Raw genomic sequence first — 17,333 nt, 5'->3', positions numbered from 1 at the left:
TACAATAAAGTAGAGAAAATAATATATTATTAAGAAATATCAGACGAGAGAAAATACATTCATAGTACTGTACTGTAGTTATCAATACCGGAAGTTTAAAAAATAAAAATCCACATTTAAGTGGACCCAGGCTGTTCAAGCCTATGTTGTTCAAGGGTCAACTGTGTATGAGAACCAGTATTTCTGCAATTCCATGAGCACAGCTTGCAGCGTTCTCTCCAAGGACGTGGTCAGTGACAATAGTCACCCAGGGAAGCCCAAACCTGTGACTTCCTACCAGGATTTTGCAGTTAATTCACAGTTTTCCCATTTCAGATGCAGTTTAGTAATCCAGGGACATTTTACCAGAAGCCACGCTGCCTAGTAACACAGCTGACGTCCACCTTTATCAAGTTTCCAGCAGAGGAGTTAATCCAAGGTCAAACTTGTTTATAGAACAGGAGAAAGGGTTTCATTAATGCTTTCCCCACACTTCATAACTCAGGAGTTAATAAATCTGTTCCTATTGTGCTGTCGAGGGAGCTTTTCTCATTAATTCCCAGCCACCAAAGTTCATTCTAGACATAATTACTTGGCATATCTGAAAATCACTAAGTTGTATTCTCCTATGATGCTCAGAAGAATAAGTTCCTAAGAGTGATAATCTTTTTGGAAATTTCAAGCTTGAAAACAAGTGTGTAAAAACAAGTTCCCAGGGAGTTTAAATATTTGTAGAACCCATTGATAACTAGTCCTAAATCAGGCTGACTTTCTATTTAAGAGGGGTTTAATATCCTCTCCACTTAATTCCAAAGCATGTTGGTAATGAACTGATGTCTACAGAGCGTGTATGTTGCTCTTATTTCTTTACCAGGTGTGCATTGAGACATACACATGTAGCTGTCACCAGCGTAGTATAAACACTGCTGTGCGGGCAACTCTCAGTCAGATGCTGAGTGACTTGACTTTACAGTTACGTCAAAGGCAGGAGAATACGGTGAGCCTTGCAGTACCCACATTTCATCAGAGTCTTGCCCATGTCTCTGTGTAACTGCATGCTGTGTGTCCCACATCCTACATGCCCTCCACCCCCACCCCTGCCAGGGCTGCTCCCTACCGAAACAATAGGAAGGGCTGGCTTGGTTTGGAAGAACACTTACTTATATAAATTAAGCTCTTTGAATATGTGTTTGCTCGTTTCCTCCAAAGCTTTGAGAGTTGTTTTCCCTTACTGTTTCTGTCATGTTTTTAGTCATTATTTTAAAATTCACTTTTTAAAAATCATTTTTTTAAAACTTGTCAGGTTGGAAATTTTTATACTAATGTATTGTGACTTATTAACAAAGACCAGAAGTAAATACAAAATTAATAGCAGTTAATTACATGCTTTGAAGTTTGGCATATGTGTTTCTCCTTGTTAACTAAAAGGTTGTGGCAGAAGGTCTCCTTAACCTGAGGAAAGCTGGATTTGTCTTCTTTCTGTCATCTAAGCCTACTGGAGCTTTTTGCTCTAAACTTGAACAGATTATCTAAAATGAACGATCCTGGGGAAAAAAGTAAATGTAATTGGCTTCTTGTATACATTATCATTTGGAAATGGTAATGAGGAGACGGTTCCTCTTCAAAATTGGTGTTTTTCAAAAAATCTACCTCTGTAATAATTCAGTTGAAAATTCTTTAAAGTCTGCAAGAAGTATTCTGAAATGAACACTTCATTAGTTATTGTTTTAGAGTACAGAATCTCAATGGCAGTCTGAAATTTTTCAGAAATTGATTTTACAGAAATTAAGATTTTGTGTTTAACTTCAAATATTTCTAATGTTTAACTTCAATTATCTAATTTTCAGAAAGTCATGGAGTTAAGTGGAACCTTTGAGCTTATCTGGTTAAATTCTTTTATTGCTCAGAAAACAAATGAGGAAGATGAAACTCAGAGGGATAAAATTGAAATCTAAAATTAATGAGATTATCAGTGAAAGAGCCAGAACTAAACCCCTGGTCTCCTAACTGACTCCCAGGCTGAGTTATTAATATGAGCTCTGGCAGCCAGTGTTGAAAAAAGCAACACTAATCAGAAAAAACAAATACTGATTTTTTTTCCTTTGTGTTTGCTGTATCCAAAGCCCAACTTTCTATTAAAAAAGTAATGGTTTTAATTTGAGATATTTTTATTACATTAGCTTACTCTGTTAAAATTATTTCATTTATGCTAGCATTTTTAATATGGCGGTGTAACAATATTAGTTTAAAAGAAATTCAAATCTAAAAATAGAGAACATATTAAAAGAAAAAAGTATTTTTAATGGAAATAAACCTAAGATGTCAAGAATCCTTCTATAAACCTAGTCACATTCCATCCTGGCTAAATGACAATATGATGAGATACTATAATACTAATAATAATTTAATGTTTTAAGATGAAACATTTAAATAAAACTTTGAAGTTTCAAAGTGATTTCCATTATATTAGTCATTTAATCCTATTTTTTAAATTTTAAGTAGAGAATGTTAGGTGTCAAGAAAAATGACTCAGCCTTTCAGCTCATGTTGCTCTTTTGTAAGAATGGTACCAAGGCATAGTTGCAGAAGTCTAGGTAAAACTGAAGGGTCATCTATCCTTGTCCTGTATACTACATGGCTAATCAGCCTTCTGGTCTTGTTCATCAGTGACAATTTATTTGGACTCACCTCAACTGGAGGCAAGATCCCAAATTAGGTAGAAAATTAGCAGTTCCTGTTATTTCCTTTCCGTTATTCATACGGTCCCTAACGATAGCTCCATGTCCCAGAAAAACACTATTCTCAGTATAATATTTGGAGCATTCGTGATGTCTACTAGAGAGAGACATAAGTTTTGCCACCTAAGAATGGTTATTTTTAAAAAGCTATTAAAGAGGAATGGTCCATAGGAATGGTGAGTTTGCCTCTAAGGAGAGAGAGAGAGAGTTCCCATGGGACACTTAGCATTACCTGGGGAAGATGTGTGTGGTGTGTAGCATGGCCAATCAGTTGGAAGACCTCACAGGCTATCTCAGAATCAGGACAACTTAAATACAATGGAAAGACGATAAATCGAGAATGCAAAAGCTTTAGCCTGAAATATATTTTTAACCTAATGTCTATTCCCACTTCATCCCTACTCCCAGTACAATTTATGCAATTTGATTTTGTATGCTTCAAAAACCTCAGTTACTATTCAAGCTTTATTATTGAATTATTTAAATGACAAAAGCCATTGCTAAATTGTGATTTACTCATTTCCAAAAGAAAAAATGCTCTATGTACATATTGAGGGGTGGGTAGGTAGTGGTGGTTCTCCTGTCCTTAAAAATGATTCAGGTGTATTTCCTCCAGAAAATGTTGTTCTAAACTTGTATTTTGCCCTGTGTTGAGCTGTAGACACTGACATAGCATTTCACAAAGAATGTCGCCGTGGAAGCAGCTGAGCTTGCAAATTGATGAACAGAGAATGGTAAAAATAATGTGCCTATAACAAGTGTAGAAAAACAAGAACAGTACCATGGGATGATTCATGAGGTGTGATAAAAAAATACAGTGAATGTTTAAATTAAAAAAAAAAATTATGACAGTAAAAGACACATTGCCATTAACCCCCCTCAAAATACTCCCTCTCGCTTTGAACACACTTATTCCATCATTCATGTCACTTTCTGAAGCAGTTCTGGATGTTCTCTTTCATGAGTGTCTTTAGTTGCACTGTCGTGGCTGCCTTGATGTCCTGAATTGATTAAAAACATTTGCCTTTCGTGGTCATTTTGACTTTGGAGAAGAGCCAGAAGTTGCACAGTGCCAGATTGGGTGCATAAAGTGGATGAAGACATACCATAATGTTTTTATTTGACAGAAATTGCCATACCAGAAGCAATGTGTGACATGGAGCATTGTCATGATGGAGGTTGTAACCATTTGCCCATTTCGTGTTAATGCATTGTTTATGATCCATGCTTTACAGCACACTTTAAAACACACCTTCTCTCAAGTGTAGCTCACACCCAACTGACGGCCCCAAACAAATTGAAACCTGTCACACACTGTTACTAGGGTTCAATATGCTGCTTCAGGTATTGAAGATCCCTGCTTTTCAGCTGGATGGCACTCAGCAGCAGCATTCTCTGTATTTTTTTATCACAACTCATGTATGTCTGATAGTTGATTAGCATGAAAATGCCCTCTTGTTACTTCCCATGCTAAGAGGTAGGCAGACTGAAGAGCCTCCTTCCTATTCTCTGCTCAGTAGTCACTGAATTCTCCCTGGAGTGGGAAGTAAGTCTAACTATTAGAAAATATCTTTCCCTTCCCGTTCTTTCTTCTCTCAGCGTTATTTCTCTACCTTGAGTGTTCTGGAGGTACCAAGCGACCACTTAGAGTGGTGGGTCTGGTCAGACAGTTGAAAGTTAATATGCTTCCTATGCTCCCCATAGGAAGCTGGTGCTTCTGACCAGCAGTCATCTTTGGACCTGTATTTTGAAGTCCAGAGACCTGATCCTTTTATGACTAAGAGTTTGTATTCATTAGGTGCCAGTCAGAGTATAGTCTGTGACCTGGGACAAATTGTTATCTATGCAAAGGGTTAACTCACATGTTTAGGTAGGTATTGCCCCAAGTCATAGCTCAGCACCCTGGAATCATAAACTACACCAGGAGGCCTAAACTCCTGGGAAGATGGTGGACTCTTGAATGAATTATTTTTGGAACTGATAAACTCAGTTCCAGATACCATATAGTCTTTTCATAAATACCATGAGTAATGAAACGCTATCAAGATCTGGAGGGTGAGCTAAGGTGAGTTATCTGAGCTCCAAACACTCAGAATGACATTTTGTTTCCTAGAATTTACCATTGTCTTAGAGTCAGGAATTTTCTTGCCTGAATCTCCTAATTGTCCTGTGTGTGTCTCTCTTGCTAGATAATTGAAAACCCGGATGTCCCACAGGAATTCAGGAATCAAGGTATTGGATTTGACTTTTGCTAGTTCAGTTTAAAAAGTGGGTAGAAGAATGCCTCCTGGGGGGCATGGTGTTGGGGATGTAGAGATGAGTAGGTGCTCTCAGCGTAGTTCACCGCTTGCCTTGGAGCTTCTGCTCAGCTTTGCCTTACGTTGTGGCTTTAACCAGCTGTTGTGTTCCTTCTGTTCCTAAGCTCTTTACACCAGCCACACCTATTCCTGTTCCAACTGTGCTAGGGAAATTAACTCCTTATAGAGCTTCCTGTTGGAGGCTGTTTTTTTCCTTCTTTTGGTTACTTCATTCTTCATGAAGTCAGGTTTATCAATTGTTAAAATGAGAATTGGATAGAAGGTTGCAGAAACCTGATTGATATAAAGTGCTGTGACACCCAAAGTATGTTTATGAAGCACCAACTTTTTGATATGAAAAATGAGTCATCTCCCAGGGAATCTTGAAGAAGGATAGAAATCAAGGTAAGGAACTTTGATTCTGACCCACAGGAAAAGAAAAAATAGAGGTCCACGTATAATTGACAAGCAGTTTGACTTTTTTAAAAAAAAATGGTATTATTGTTTTCTGAAAGAGGTATGGAAAATTCAAATTATCTGGTTAAAAAATTGAAATGTAAGTTTTTCAGATTTTATTCAGTAATTTAAAAAATAATGGAAAAATCTGCTTTTCTTTGTTTTTTTTTTACCAGTTAATAATATGGAAACGGGGCTGGAGTAGAGAAAAGATGAAAAAGTGGGAAAGAAAGGCAGAGAATGAAGCAGCTAAATAGCCGCAATTAGGAGAAAATGAGTAAATGAAAGAAATGACAAAGAGAAATACTTTAAGTTATTTCCTAAAGCATTGTTTGAGTGTGATATTTTAGTCACATCTTGCTACGTTCTTGGGCTGTGGACAAGAAAGTGCTGTAGCTTCTTTTCTCCTTATGAAGCTCCCAATGATTTGTCCCAACATTTTCCTTCTGTCTTTTCCTCTCTTTTAGCAGTTGCAGTTCCCATAAAATCTTCACTTTAATATAGAATGATTTTATAAACCAGAGGGAGGTCAAAGTCCTCTTGGTCAAAGACACATCTTTGAAAAACATATGTTAGTAAAAAAAAATGGGTGGACTCATTTAAAATTTATCTAAAATTGAGTTTGAGGACTACTTATGGGTTTTATTTATTTGAAACTATGTTTTATTGTACATTACCATTTCTCAATTTTTTTCCTGCATTTAAGATCATAAATTCTTAGAATCAGCCATTTCTCTTTCCCCTGCCCTCTTCCAAGTTTACTTTTATTTTTTTTTACACTTTTTAATTTACTTTTATTTATCTTACACTCTTGCCATTTTTTCTCCATCTTCCTTGACCTCGTGGTCATTCACTCATTTATACATCATCAAATACTTAGCCACATTTGTATAGATCTTTATAGGTTTTTATTATTTAGAAAAAAACAAATGCTTCTACTTATTACTTCACTGGGCCCAAAATTCTGTGAAATTGGTGTTATTTATCTCATTTTGCCAAAGGGAAAACAGAAGCTTACCCAAACTCATGGGATCAGAAAGTTGTGGACCAGTGCTTGAACAGATTCCAAATTTCAGCCTTTTTCCAGTACACTCCAATGCTTCTGTGGGAGTGTCGTTGCTTTCTGGACACGAACATGTTTGGAGGGAACTTTTGATTTTTCCTGAAATTGCTGTTGCTCCAGTAAGACTATGTGCCCTAAGGATACTGGGCAAATAGTTAAAGGGGGTAAAGATGGTGACCAAGTTGTTCTGCCCTATTTCTCTAGTTTCCTTGTTTGAAAAGCACACCTTTCTTCCATGCTGCCATATTTTATTTATTTGGGATATAGCTCAAGTCTGCTCAGAATACCCAGAAAATCAAGAGGTCAGAATAAGGGACACACATATAGTCTACTGGCCTAAATATTGAGAAAATCATTGTCAATTGTGTTGTTTCTTAAACTAACCAAAGTTCCTTTCATTAAGTGTGAAACAATCTATTATTTTCTTTCTGAACTATCTTTTGAGTGTTTTACTTTAGAAAGGAATTATTATATTTAATTCCTTTCTGTGATCATTGTGGTGGCCTGAGGAAGGCTCAGCATATGAAAATCATCCTAACGACATCGAAAATGGAGGATGGGAAGGACTATTGAGGGAGCTTCCAGTGCCACCTGCCCATGTCTAATGCCTGTAACCTCCTCTGTTTGAAGGGTTGACAGTAGAGGCCCTCTGTGATGACCTTGTGTCTGTGCTTACTGTTCTGTGTGAGAAACTACAAGCTACCATCAAGTAAGTGCCTTCAAAACTGCTGCCCTCAGTCGCCAGTGGTGTATTTCTGAAGTACCTTTGGCTATAGCATTGCTTGAAATTGCAGAGTATAGGGACAATGGTTCCTCCTAGTGGTATTCGCCTATCAGTCTGAGAAACATATTCATTGACCTTGAGCAAGCCCACATTACCCAGTATCATTACTGAAGGATATAATTTTCTGATGGTAAAACAATACCTTGCAAATAAGAGTTAGTCCCTCAAGCATGGAGCTCAATGGAAATCATGTTGGCTAAGAGGTAGTGGATGAGGACTCGTCCTAACCCAGACATGTCCCAGCTGTGTGACTCTTAACTGAGTCTTCTCATGAACTATCGCACCTTCCTCATCTGTTGAATGGCAGACTTGGATTGTGTGGTCTTTTTCTATTTCTTCTAACATTCTCTGAGCCTCTGAGCTCACATGCATATCATTAAAAAGAACACGTTACTCTGACTTTTATATGCTAGTCATTTTTTGCATACCCCTTTAATCAGTGATATTAGTTCATTTAGGTGATGTCGCCGCTCCAACTCTCTATGCAGTAAGTTAATAAGATAACTTATGCATCTATCATAAAGCCAAATGATCAAAGGGCCAAACTTTCCAAGATGAGATGAAAAGTCTCTTCCAGCTACATATGTAGTTCATTGCAAAATTCTGCAACACAATAGGATTCTGAAGTTCTCTTTGAGTTATAAAAGACAGCTTACATTATTGTTTACTGGTAACTAGAACATTTGATAATTCAGAAAACTTTTATTTGTAGAATTTTGTATGCTGTAATCAGCTGGGAGAAGTAGTCTAGTTACAAATGGGAATGAGGTCTCTCACATTGCTGAGAATATTCCAGAAAGTTGTTTTTATTGTTGTTAGGTTTTGTTATTTTTTCTATAAACTCAGGATTGTTTTTAAGCTAAGCTTAGAATTACTCTTAAAAGTTGTTGCCAAGTGGCTTCTATATTAGTTTATCCATTGTTCCTCTAGGTCACCTACATATTTTGACCAAATTAAGCTCTGCTCCCATCAGGCATTTAAAAAATGAAGAGACCTATTTAATGTGTAAGGAGCATAAACCAAAAAGAAATTGCACTTAACTTCCCAATCTCCCAGCCTCAAGCTGCTCCCACCCCAGGGCTCTAGACAGGCCTCAGGTCTGGGCATCATTTTCCCTCAGGAGGGATGTGTCTAACAGCAGATCGGATATAAATGGCTCCTCCTTTCCTCTGCTCAGGTCCCCATCTTTTCTGACCATGGAGGTTTGGAGCAGTAGGGCTAGAACTTCGATTGTTATCCCAACCTCAGGGCTCTAATACCAACTACAATGACCCCACCTATGGGGTCCCTGTGCGACCTGCTTTTCTTGAGACAGTCCCAGGTTATGTCTGTTGTGTATGATTATAATCACCCTCCTTCACTCAGTGTCCTGGCTAAGATAAGTATTCACTCTACCCATCCATGACCAGGGTTTAGATCTTTTCTAGTGCCGACTCCTGCCCACCCCTGCCCAGTTCCTCTCCGTCAGAGCAGAGCCAGCTGTTATATCAGAGCTGGAATATGTTTCTGATTGGATTGTTTTCTCCTAGGATATAATCATGTGTGCTGTCAATCACTCTTGTCTCACGGCATTATTTTTGTTGGATTAGTTGCGTAAAACCCATTCTGCCCCTTACAGACTTTGGGCAAAGATCTCAACCACCCTAAGCTTATGTATCCTATAAAAGAACACATTTTAATATAATAATGTTTTATATAATATAATATTAGTAATATAAAATATATTAAGTTTTTGTAAGGATCAAATGAGATAATTCACGTAAAAGACCAAATTCACTTAAAAGACCAATAGCCAAAGATCCCCAGGAACACCTGAAGGTAACAGACAGACTTGTTATAGTGAAAGAGTCTGTACACTGTGGAGAGCCCTGGGGCATCCAGTAAAAGAGTGTTAGGAGGGGTCGTTATAGGATTTGAGCCTGATGTAGGGGGTGCAGGGTGGGTTAAAGAAGTGAGGATTTGACCAAGGATTGGGTGCTCTCAGTGGGCACAATCCTAGCATCGGGCATCTTAGTTTTTGTTTGGCCGATGGAGGAACAGATGGGAAATAGAGTTATTGGCAAAGCAGCAGGAGCCATTCACAGGGGAGGAGGATATTTTGTCATTTTTGTGGTTGTACAGAATTTTTTTTAAAATCTCTGTTTAGATGTGATTGTTGATTGGCTCTCCTCTTTTTCCATCACCATTGTGGAGGGTCCTTTTGTGGTAGTAACATTCTGTGAAATGGTTTATGTTCACCAGTAGGACACCATAGCTAGCTGATAGCTTAGGTAATTAGCAGCTGTCAAGGCTGCTGCTTCTCCCCCTCTCCCCACCCCCGCCATCCCCTCAGATCTTAGCATTATTAAGGAATAAAACAAAGATCACCAAACCTCTGAAAAACATAAAGGCTATGTTTACTATTTTGCAGGCAAGGGAAAACCAAGAAGCTAAACATTTATGTGTGTGTGTGTGTGTGTGTGTGTGTGTGTGTGTGTGTGTGTGTATGTGTGTAGTTTACTAAGGGAAAAATCAAAGTTTTTAAGTCCTAGAAAAGTTGGGGAGCGCATGGTAGTTATGCCATTAATAATTAAAAACTAGCCATCTGGGTAAGTCAGAATGAGTCTATAGGTCTATAAATGATAGATTTACAATGTGCCATTGTTTTAAATTTTTATTGTTTTACACAATTGGTTGTGAAAGAGTCTTCAGCTAGGTCAAGTAGGGCTTTAAGTTCATGGTTCTTTAAAACCTGGGTGTCTCTAACATCAGCTACAGGGACCCCCCATCGGTAGAGTGACCATATGACCTGGTTTACCTGGGACAGCCCAAGGTTATGCCTGTTGTAATTATGATAGACATTTGGTATTGATATCTTCTAAGAAGTACTGGTATAAGTGGAATTTTTTAACTGCACAGTGCCTAGCATATAATAACAATTTGATATGTATTAGCTCTAAAATGGTTTGTTTACTTTCAGAATTGTCAGTGCTAATTCTAGTTTATGATGCAGTTAGGAACATTGAGCTTCTTACATAAGAAATTTGACTAGATTGTTAGGAAAATACATTGCATAAACATTCATTGCAAATGTGCACATATACAGATTAGAAACTAAAGGTTACGAATTTCTATCAGTCACTAAAAAAAATGAAAACATTTCTGAACCATATGACTTGAGAGTAGGCTTTCAATGGGGAAAATAACTCGTGTGATATGTATATGTTTTTCTAGTATTTCCCATTGGACATTGGATCAAAGATACTTTAGGGATATTGTTATATACAGCTTAATAGTTTGTATAGGATTCTTATCATCTTGCTTGGTTTTTCAGTGCAGTTCTCCGATCGTAATTCTGCCCCTGGATACTGTTCACCTTATTTGAATGTGGTCTTTCCCATCACAATTCCATTACCCTAAGTTGGGGGTTCTATTGCTAAAGAGACTGGGGGTGCAGCATGCTTAGTATAGTTAAACAGGAGATCCTTAAGTCCATCTAGTCAGTACTGTGCTCTTGGCTGCTCTCACTCTGGTGGTCCTGTTAATTCTCCTTGTTACATTTTCACACCTTTTACAATTTCTTCTGATTTTATTACCTTAACTCCTTTTATTCCTGATAGTTAAACTCGATACCTCTCCTACCTTCTAAATATCTTCTTCCTATGAAATCACACCGTGGTCAGTACCTTCCCTCAACAACCATTTCCACAATCAAGGCTCAAATACCTCATAGGGGTTTAGCTCTGTAAGGATATATATTCATGATATGTTCAGTCTCTCAGGAGGATCCAGAAAATGTATTCAGGTACTCAGAATAACTTAGATGCCCCAAAGATATGGTATTAATAGACCTCTGTATTTAGGCAACTTGAGTTACATAACGCTGTTTAAATCCAAGAATTTTTAGAAGGATAATTGGACTTAGATATTTTTATTCATTCTCTACCTATTGGTCTCCCACTGCCCTCTCCCCTTGCCTCTGAGCACAGAATGTCAGAGAGGAAACTATACCAAAGCGTCTTAGAATCAATGAGGCAAAGCTAAGTGTTTATATCATGTGTTCCATGCCACTGCTTACACAATTACTTCACTCCCTGCCTCCTTATTCTAACTAGATTCCAGCTGTTTCTAAGAGAAGCAAAGTCAAAATGGCTAACGATAAAACAAAATTCCAAGAACTCCACAGATCCCACACACGCTGCCCGATTGCCTGCACAGTTGCCTTGCTAGTATGGGCAGCTGCTGAGCCCTCACAGTCCACTGGTCCACTCACGAGAGTTGTTCTCCATGGATCATGTGCCTGGGAAGAAGTTCAGAGATGAGCAGCAGATGAGACCAGCAGATACTCAATCTGCCAGCCATGAAATGCTCAAACAAAAGACCAGGCAAAGTGACTCACTAAGTTTGCAGATCTTTCCCTAGTGTGTTTTGAAAGTGTTGCCTGGTTTGTAGGCCCCTTGCTGTCTGTGCATCCCACATATTTGTCTGTCTACAGTCAGACCAATACGAAACACACACTGTGCACATGCATACATGTGTCTAGTGAGAAACATGTGTGGAAGGTGCTTAGATTTCAAACAGCTCCTCTAATGACATGACTCATGTAAGGCCGTGAGCATCGCGGTTTTTTCCAGACTGCTGCAACCCACAGAAGCTGCCACATTCCATCTCCAAGGAGACTCCTGGGCCAGTTACCTTGGCAATGCATTCTCCCTGTCATTGAGTCTGATGCTTTGACTGTTCATAGCTTTTCTATGGGTTTATTTCCAGTGATTTCAGAAACTGAGAATTTTTACTGCCTATGGTTGTTTTAGTTTTGTGATGCTAGATTGATAGTTTTAGAGATAAAGAGGCATTTTTGAATTGGGGCACTTAATAATTATTTTTCTTAATGAGTCAGAAAGACTAGCCTGGGATTATAGCAAAGGCAGTCGTTTCAGAACTGATTTTTCAAAATGTGGCTTATAATTGATGTTGTGGCCCTTCTATTTTGCCCGCTCCAGTCTGTTCATTTCTACAGCATCCAGAATGATCGTTCTGAAATACAAATCTGCTCATGTCGCTCTTGTACTTGCAGAATCAAGTCCTGACAAGGCCCTTCCTGATCTGGCCCCTGCCCACCTCTGCAGCCCCACCTCCTGCCGATGACATCCCCACACTCTGTGCTCCAACCACACACCATCCCCCCACCCATGTTCTGCACACACACCCTCCCCAAAGCCTCCGTGCAAGGCTCGTACTTGAACTTTAGGTCTCTACTGAGATGCCATTTCCTTTGGAAATTCTTTCTGGACCTTTCTGCGGAAGGTTAGATGCCACTGCTATGTGCTTCATAGAACCTTGTGTTAAATTATTCATTTATAGCACTTCCTACACAGTGTCTTATGTAGTTGTTTATCTCTCTAGTCCCATGAGACTAAAGACTGTGCTGATTTCAGTCAGGAACTATGTCTTGTTTAAAGTGCAGGGAAGCCCGTGGCTGTTAGAGGTTAGAAACGTAAAGTCCTTACCTGGCCCAAGAGTGGCTAATTATGTCTTGCCTTCCTTACTCTTCCTCCAGCCACCATCTTCCTCTTGACAAAATAATTTTTGCGGAGATTCAGCCTTTACCCATCTCTCCTTCCACCCTCAGAGATGTTATAGAGCACATCTAAATAGAAGTGGAATTCCCTTTTTCAAAATAATGGCATTGTTTTCGTCATTGCACAGTGCTGTCTGAACAAGGGAGAGCGTTGTAGAGTCTCAGTCAGCAAACTTTTTCTATAAAGTGCCACATACTGTTTCTGTCCCCTGTTCATTTTGTTTTGTTGTTGGTTGTTGTTTGTTTGTTTTAAAACCCTTTAAAAATGTAAAAATCTTCTTTAGTTCACAGGCCATGGGTAGGACTTTGCCTTCAGGCTGTCGCTTGCTGTAGCTTGCCAACGGGTTTTAGAGCTTAACGTCAATTTTACAGAGTCATGTCACCAAGGTATTTAACACAGCACTTAAATGAGGGGACCCCAGCCCCCTGTCTTATGATCCTTTGTCTTACAACTACACAGCCTTTCTCAGCTTGGCAGTTGTGTGGATGGAACCGTCTGGACTTCGGGACAGTCTAGTATTTTCTTCCTTCCTGTCTCCTTCAGTTTCTCATCTGCCTGTCACTGGCCCTTCCCCTCCCTTTCACCCCCTTCTCCTGGGAGTTATTCAAACTGTTAGGGACTCTAAGCTTCCTTTGGGCATTTATTTACTTTAGGAGAAAAGAGACACGACCAAAAATTATTTTTAAAAGCAAGTTTCTCCTTTACCTGAATATTTCCTTTCCATATAGGATTTCTGAATGAATTCTCTTAAAAGTATTTATTATATACTTGTAGTAAATGTGTCCTTGAACATAAATTCTTCTGTACTCCTATCTATCACTTGACACCCACCTGGATTTTAATACTTTCTGGTGGTTAGGTAGGAATCTTCTGGCTATAAGAATGTGTACCCCATAAAGTTGTCTGTGTTTTTAATCTGGCTCTATTGGCTAATCCCATAATAGTAATTATGAAAAAAATAATTTGCACATTGAAAAACCATGTTGTCCTCAAAAATAAGAAAAGTCAAAGGCAAGTTAGTAAAGCAGTGACCATTTAAAAGATAATATGGTAACTGGTGTTTTGGAAGATTTAGACAATTGAACATATTAAGAATTAACATTTCTGGAATAAATTGTGGAGTTCAGTTAGGGATAACATATCAATATTTGTTCATTAATGGTAGCAAATGTGCTATACTAATGTAAGATGTTAATAACAGGGTAAACCACGTGTAAGGGTGGGTAAAGTATGGTATCTTTGTTCCATGCTCAGTTTTTCCGTAAATCTAAAATTGTTCTGAAAACTCAACTTCATTAATTTAAAAAAAAGAAAAAGTCACCCTAACTACTCTATTAGTTTGCTCAGGCTATTGTAACAAAATACCACAAACTGGATGGCTTAAAAAATGGAAATGTATTGTCTCACAGTTCTGGAGGCTGGAAGTCTAAGATCATGGTATCAGTGGAGTTGGTTCCTTCTCAGCGCAGAGGCCAGGATTTATCCAAGCCTCCTTCTTGGATTGTAGATGGCCACCTTCTCCCTGTGTGCCTTCACCTTATCCTCCCTCTGTGTATCTCTGTCCAAATTTCCCCATTTGATAAGAACACCAGTCATATTGGATTGGAACCCACCCTCTTGACCCGACTTGAACTCAATTTCCTGTGTAAAGACCCTATCTCCAAATAAGGTTACGTTCTGAGGTACCACAGGTTAAGTAAGACTCCCCTAATCCCTTCACCAGGAAGGGATGGTGGGGGGGGGAGGGAGGGGGAGCAACAATTCAACCCACAACACTAACAATCCCCCACCAAAATGAATACTTCTGTAATGCCTAATATTTTTCCAAGTGATTTCCGCACATCCCCTCTGTAATGGTGCCTTTATTTTGTATGCGTTTGTGAACTGGTCCGTTCTCCTGCAGTGACAATCAGCAGCTGCAGCTGCTGTACCTGGAGTGCATTCTGTCCGTGCTCAGCAGTTCCTCCTCCTCCATGCACCTGCACAGAGGCTTCACCGACCTGATCTGGTGAGTGCTCGTCCTCATGCCCGCGATGCCAGTCCCTCCTTCTAGCTGTGGCCTTGGGTCCCTTCCCACAGCATCCATGGGCTACCAGTGGTTTCATCCGTGTGTGAATGTTTTAGAGGGTGAGAAAGGTGAAGGGATTAGGCAGTACGAATTGGTGGTCACAAAACAGTCACAGGGATGTGAAATACAGTACAGGGAATAGAGTCAATAATATTGTAAGAACTACGTATGGTGCCAGGTGGGTACTAGACTTACGGGAGGATCACTTCATAGATTATATAAATGTCTAACACTGAGCCATGTACCTGAAACTAATATAAAATAATATTGAATGTCAACTGTTCCATATATATATATATATATTCACAGGATGTGAAGAACAGCATAGGGAACATAGTCAATGGTATTATAATAGCTGTGTATGTTAGATGGCTAGACTTGCTGGGGTTATCAATTTTGGGGTGTGTAAATGTCTAATCACTGTGTTGTTTTGTACTCATACACCTGAAAGTAATAATAAAAAACACATGTTTTAGAGGGAAAGTAGGGAAGTTGCTTTACTTACATGCACCAGACAAAAATACAGATCATTCTTCTAACAAAATAGACCTCCAGGGCCCTCTCGCTTTTTGTTTACATCCTAGGCTCGTAAGACTCAGAAATGAGATTATTTTCGAGGTTTCTAGTATATTCTAAAAGCATACAAGGAAAGCACCAGAAAGTTGTTCTAAAAGCACCAGAAAGTTGTGTGGGGGGTAGGGGTGGGGCTAGAGCTATGGAACGCTATTCTTAGCCTTACCTTGGTGCATTCTCCATCTCAACCTGAATACGAGTCACTTAGGCATAGTCAGAGATTCACACAAGTGACAGGGCCCGCAGGCAGCCAGCTAGTTGCTCTGCGTTCCTGGGCTTATCCAGAGGGAGGAAGATGAATGATCTGTGTCAGGATGTGTGTCAGAATTTTAAGTAACTTCTCTAATGAGAAGTACAAATAATTTTGTTATTTATAGTAAAATGAAACTTTATAACTGAGTCAGTTAGCATTTTGAGTCCCTTTCTTCATGTAAGATGGTTTCTTAATACTTCTGTTGATATATTATTTAGTTAACCCTAGCTTGACTTATGCGAAAACATATTTTATTCATATACCCAGAAGTGATGGAGAGACATGAAAAATTGGGGCAGGACATAGCCAAAAGAAGAAGCAATAAAGAACCCGACTCTAATTATTTGTGTCCATCTGGTATCTTCCCTTAGGATGGTATTCACATTTGGCTTGCAGTGAAATTTATTTTTCTTCCCATCACTTCCCAGGAAGAACCTTTGCCCTGCTCTCATCGTAATCCTGGGGAATCCAATTCTCGACAAAACCATCACCTCTGCTCACAGCAGCAGCACAAGTACCAGCATGGAGTCAGACTCTGTGTCTCCAGGAGTTTCTGACCACGGCCGGGGCTCGGGCTGTTCCTCCACGGCGCCAGCTCTAAGTGGGCCTGTGGCTCGGACTATCTATTACATTGCAGCCGAGCTGGTCAGGCTAGTGGGGTCAGTGGACTCCATGAAGCCCGTGCTCCAGTCCCTCTATCACCGCATGTTGCTCTATCCACCACCCCAGCACCGGGTGGAAGCCATCAAAGTCATGAAAGAGGTAGGGAGGCGCTGAAGAATGCCACCGTGCTTGCCCAGGGGGTCTGAGCAGTGTTTTGCACACAGGAAGCAGGCAGATAATATTTGTCAGTCACCTGCTGAAACTTAATTGCTAGCTCATGTTATCCAGTAACAGACAAACAGTACTGTTAGGGTTGGGGGTTTGTGTGTGCAGGTGCTGGGAGCTGGGGTCAGGAGAGGTGATAAGTGCTCACTGATGCAAAGCCGTTTGATAGTTGAAGCTGCATGTATCAGACCGGGCTCCAGGCTGAGGTTTCATTCTGCTCTCTGATGTGCTGTTTGTGCAGATATATGTGTTTATTCATCTTTGCCAAAACTGGATTTCAAAATGATTTTATACTCAGGTTGTACATTATCCAAAAAAAGCATTACTAATCCGTGATTAGTAAAAGGAAGCCCTTTGCCCCGTCCCTTTTTAGGCCTCACATCTCCCTGACGCCATGACTCCAGAGAGAATGTAAAGGTTGTTCAGCTTATAATAGCCATCCCAGAGTGCTCCTTAATGGTTTTAAGGAGAAACTGGAGTTATTTTGAAGGTATTTCAAACACGGATTTCTCTGCTTTCTCTTAAGTAACCAAAAGAAAAGTGAGCAACATTGTTGTAGTTGTGAACTTAGAATTTTTTCATCTGTACATAGTAATATTCCAAGGGTTGCAAGTTCAAAATGCGATCAAGTACTTTGTAAGTATGAAGTCTAAACAAATACTTGGTGCACTTATTGCCACCCTAAGGAAGAGAAAAACAAAACACATGGAAGCTGAAAATAGCTGCTCCTCGT

The 17,333-nt window shown here is 39.4% G+C and overlaps 1 protein-coding gene across 2 annotated transcripts in view; it reads left to right on the top strand.

The window, feature by feature from the left end:
* ARFGEF3 (ARFGEF family member 3) overlaps positions 1 to 17,333 on the top strand; it is a 150,041-nt gene that overhangs the window by 69,962 nt on the left and 62,746 nt on the right. Inside the window, exons 6-10 of one of the 2 annotated variants that reach the window (XM_019732728.3) lie at positions 854 to 976; positions 4,907 to 4,949; positions 7,164 to 7,242; positions 14,782 to 14,886; positions 16,201 to 16,534. In XM_019732728.3, the coding sequence (XP_019588287.3) occupies positions 854 to 976; positions 4,907 to 4,949; positions 7,164 to 7,242; positions 14,782 to 14,886; positions 16,201 to 16,534 (684 nt within the window). The remainder of the gene's footprint in view (positions 1 to 853; positions 977 to 4,906; positions 4,950 to 7,163; positions 7,243 to 14,781; positions 14,887 to 16,200; positions 16,535 to 17,333) is intronic. The other variant, XM_019732729.3, reaches the window with a different exon arrangement.

This window comes from Rhinolophus sinicus, chromosome 2 (genome assembly GCF_057876585.1).
Source record: "Rhinolophus sinicus isolate RSI-liver-muscle chromosome 2, RSI-T2T, whole genome shotgun sequence".
NCBI classification, from domain to species: domain Eukaryota; kingdom Metazoa; phylum Chordata; class Mammalia; order Chiroptera; family Rhinolophidae; genus Rhinolophus; species Rhinolophus sinicus.
The sequence above is the reverse complement of the archived record's forward strand: the minus strand, read 5'-3'. Positions and strand labels throughout refer to the sequence as shown.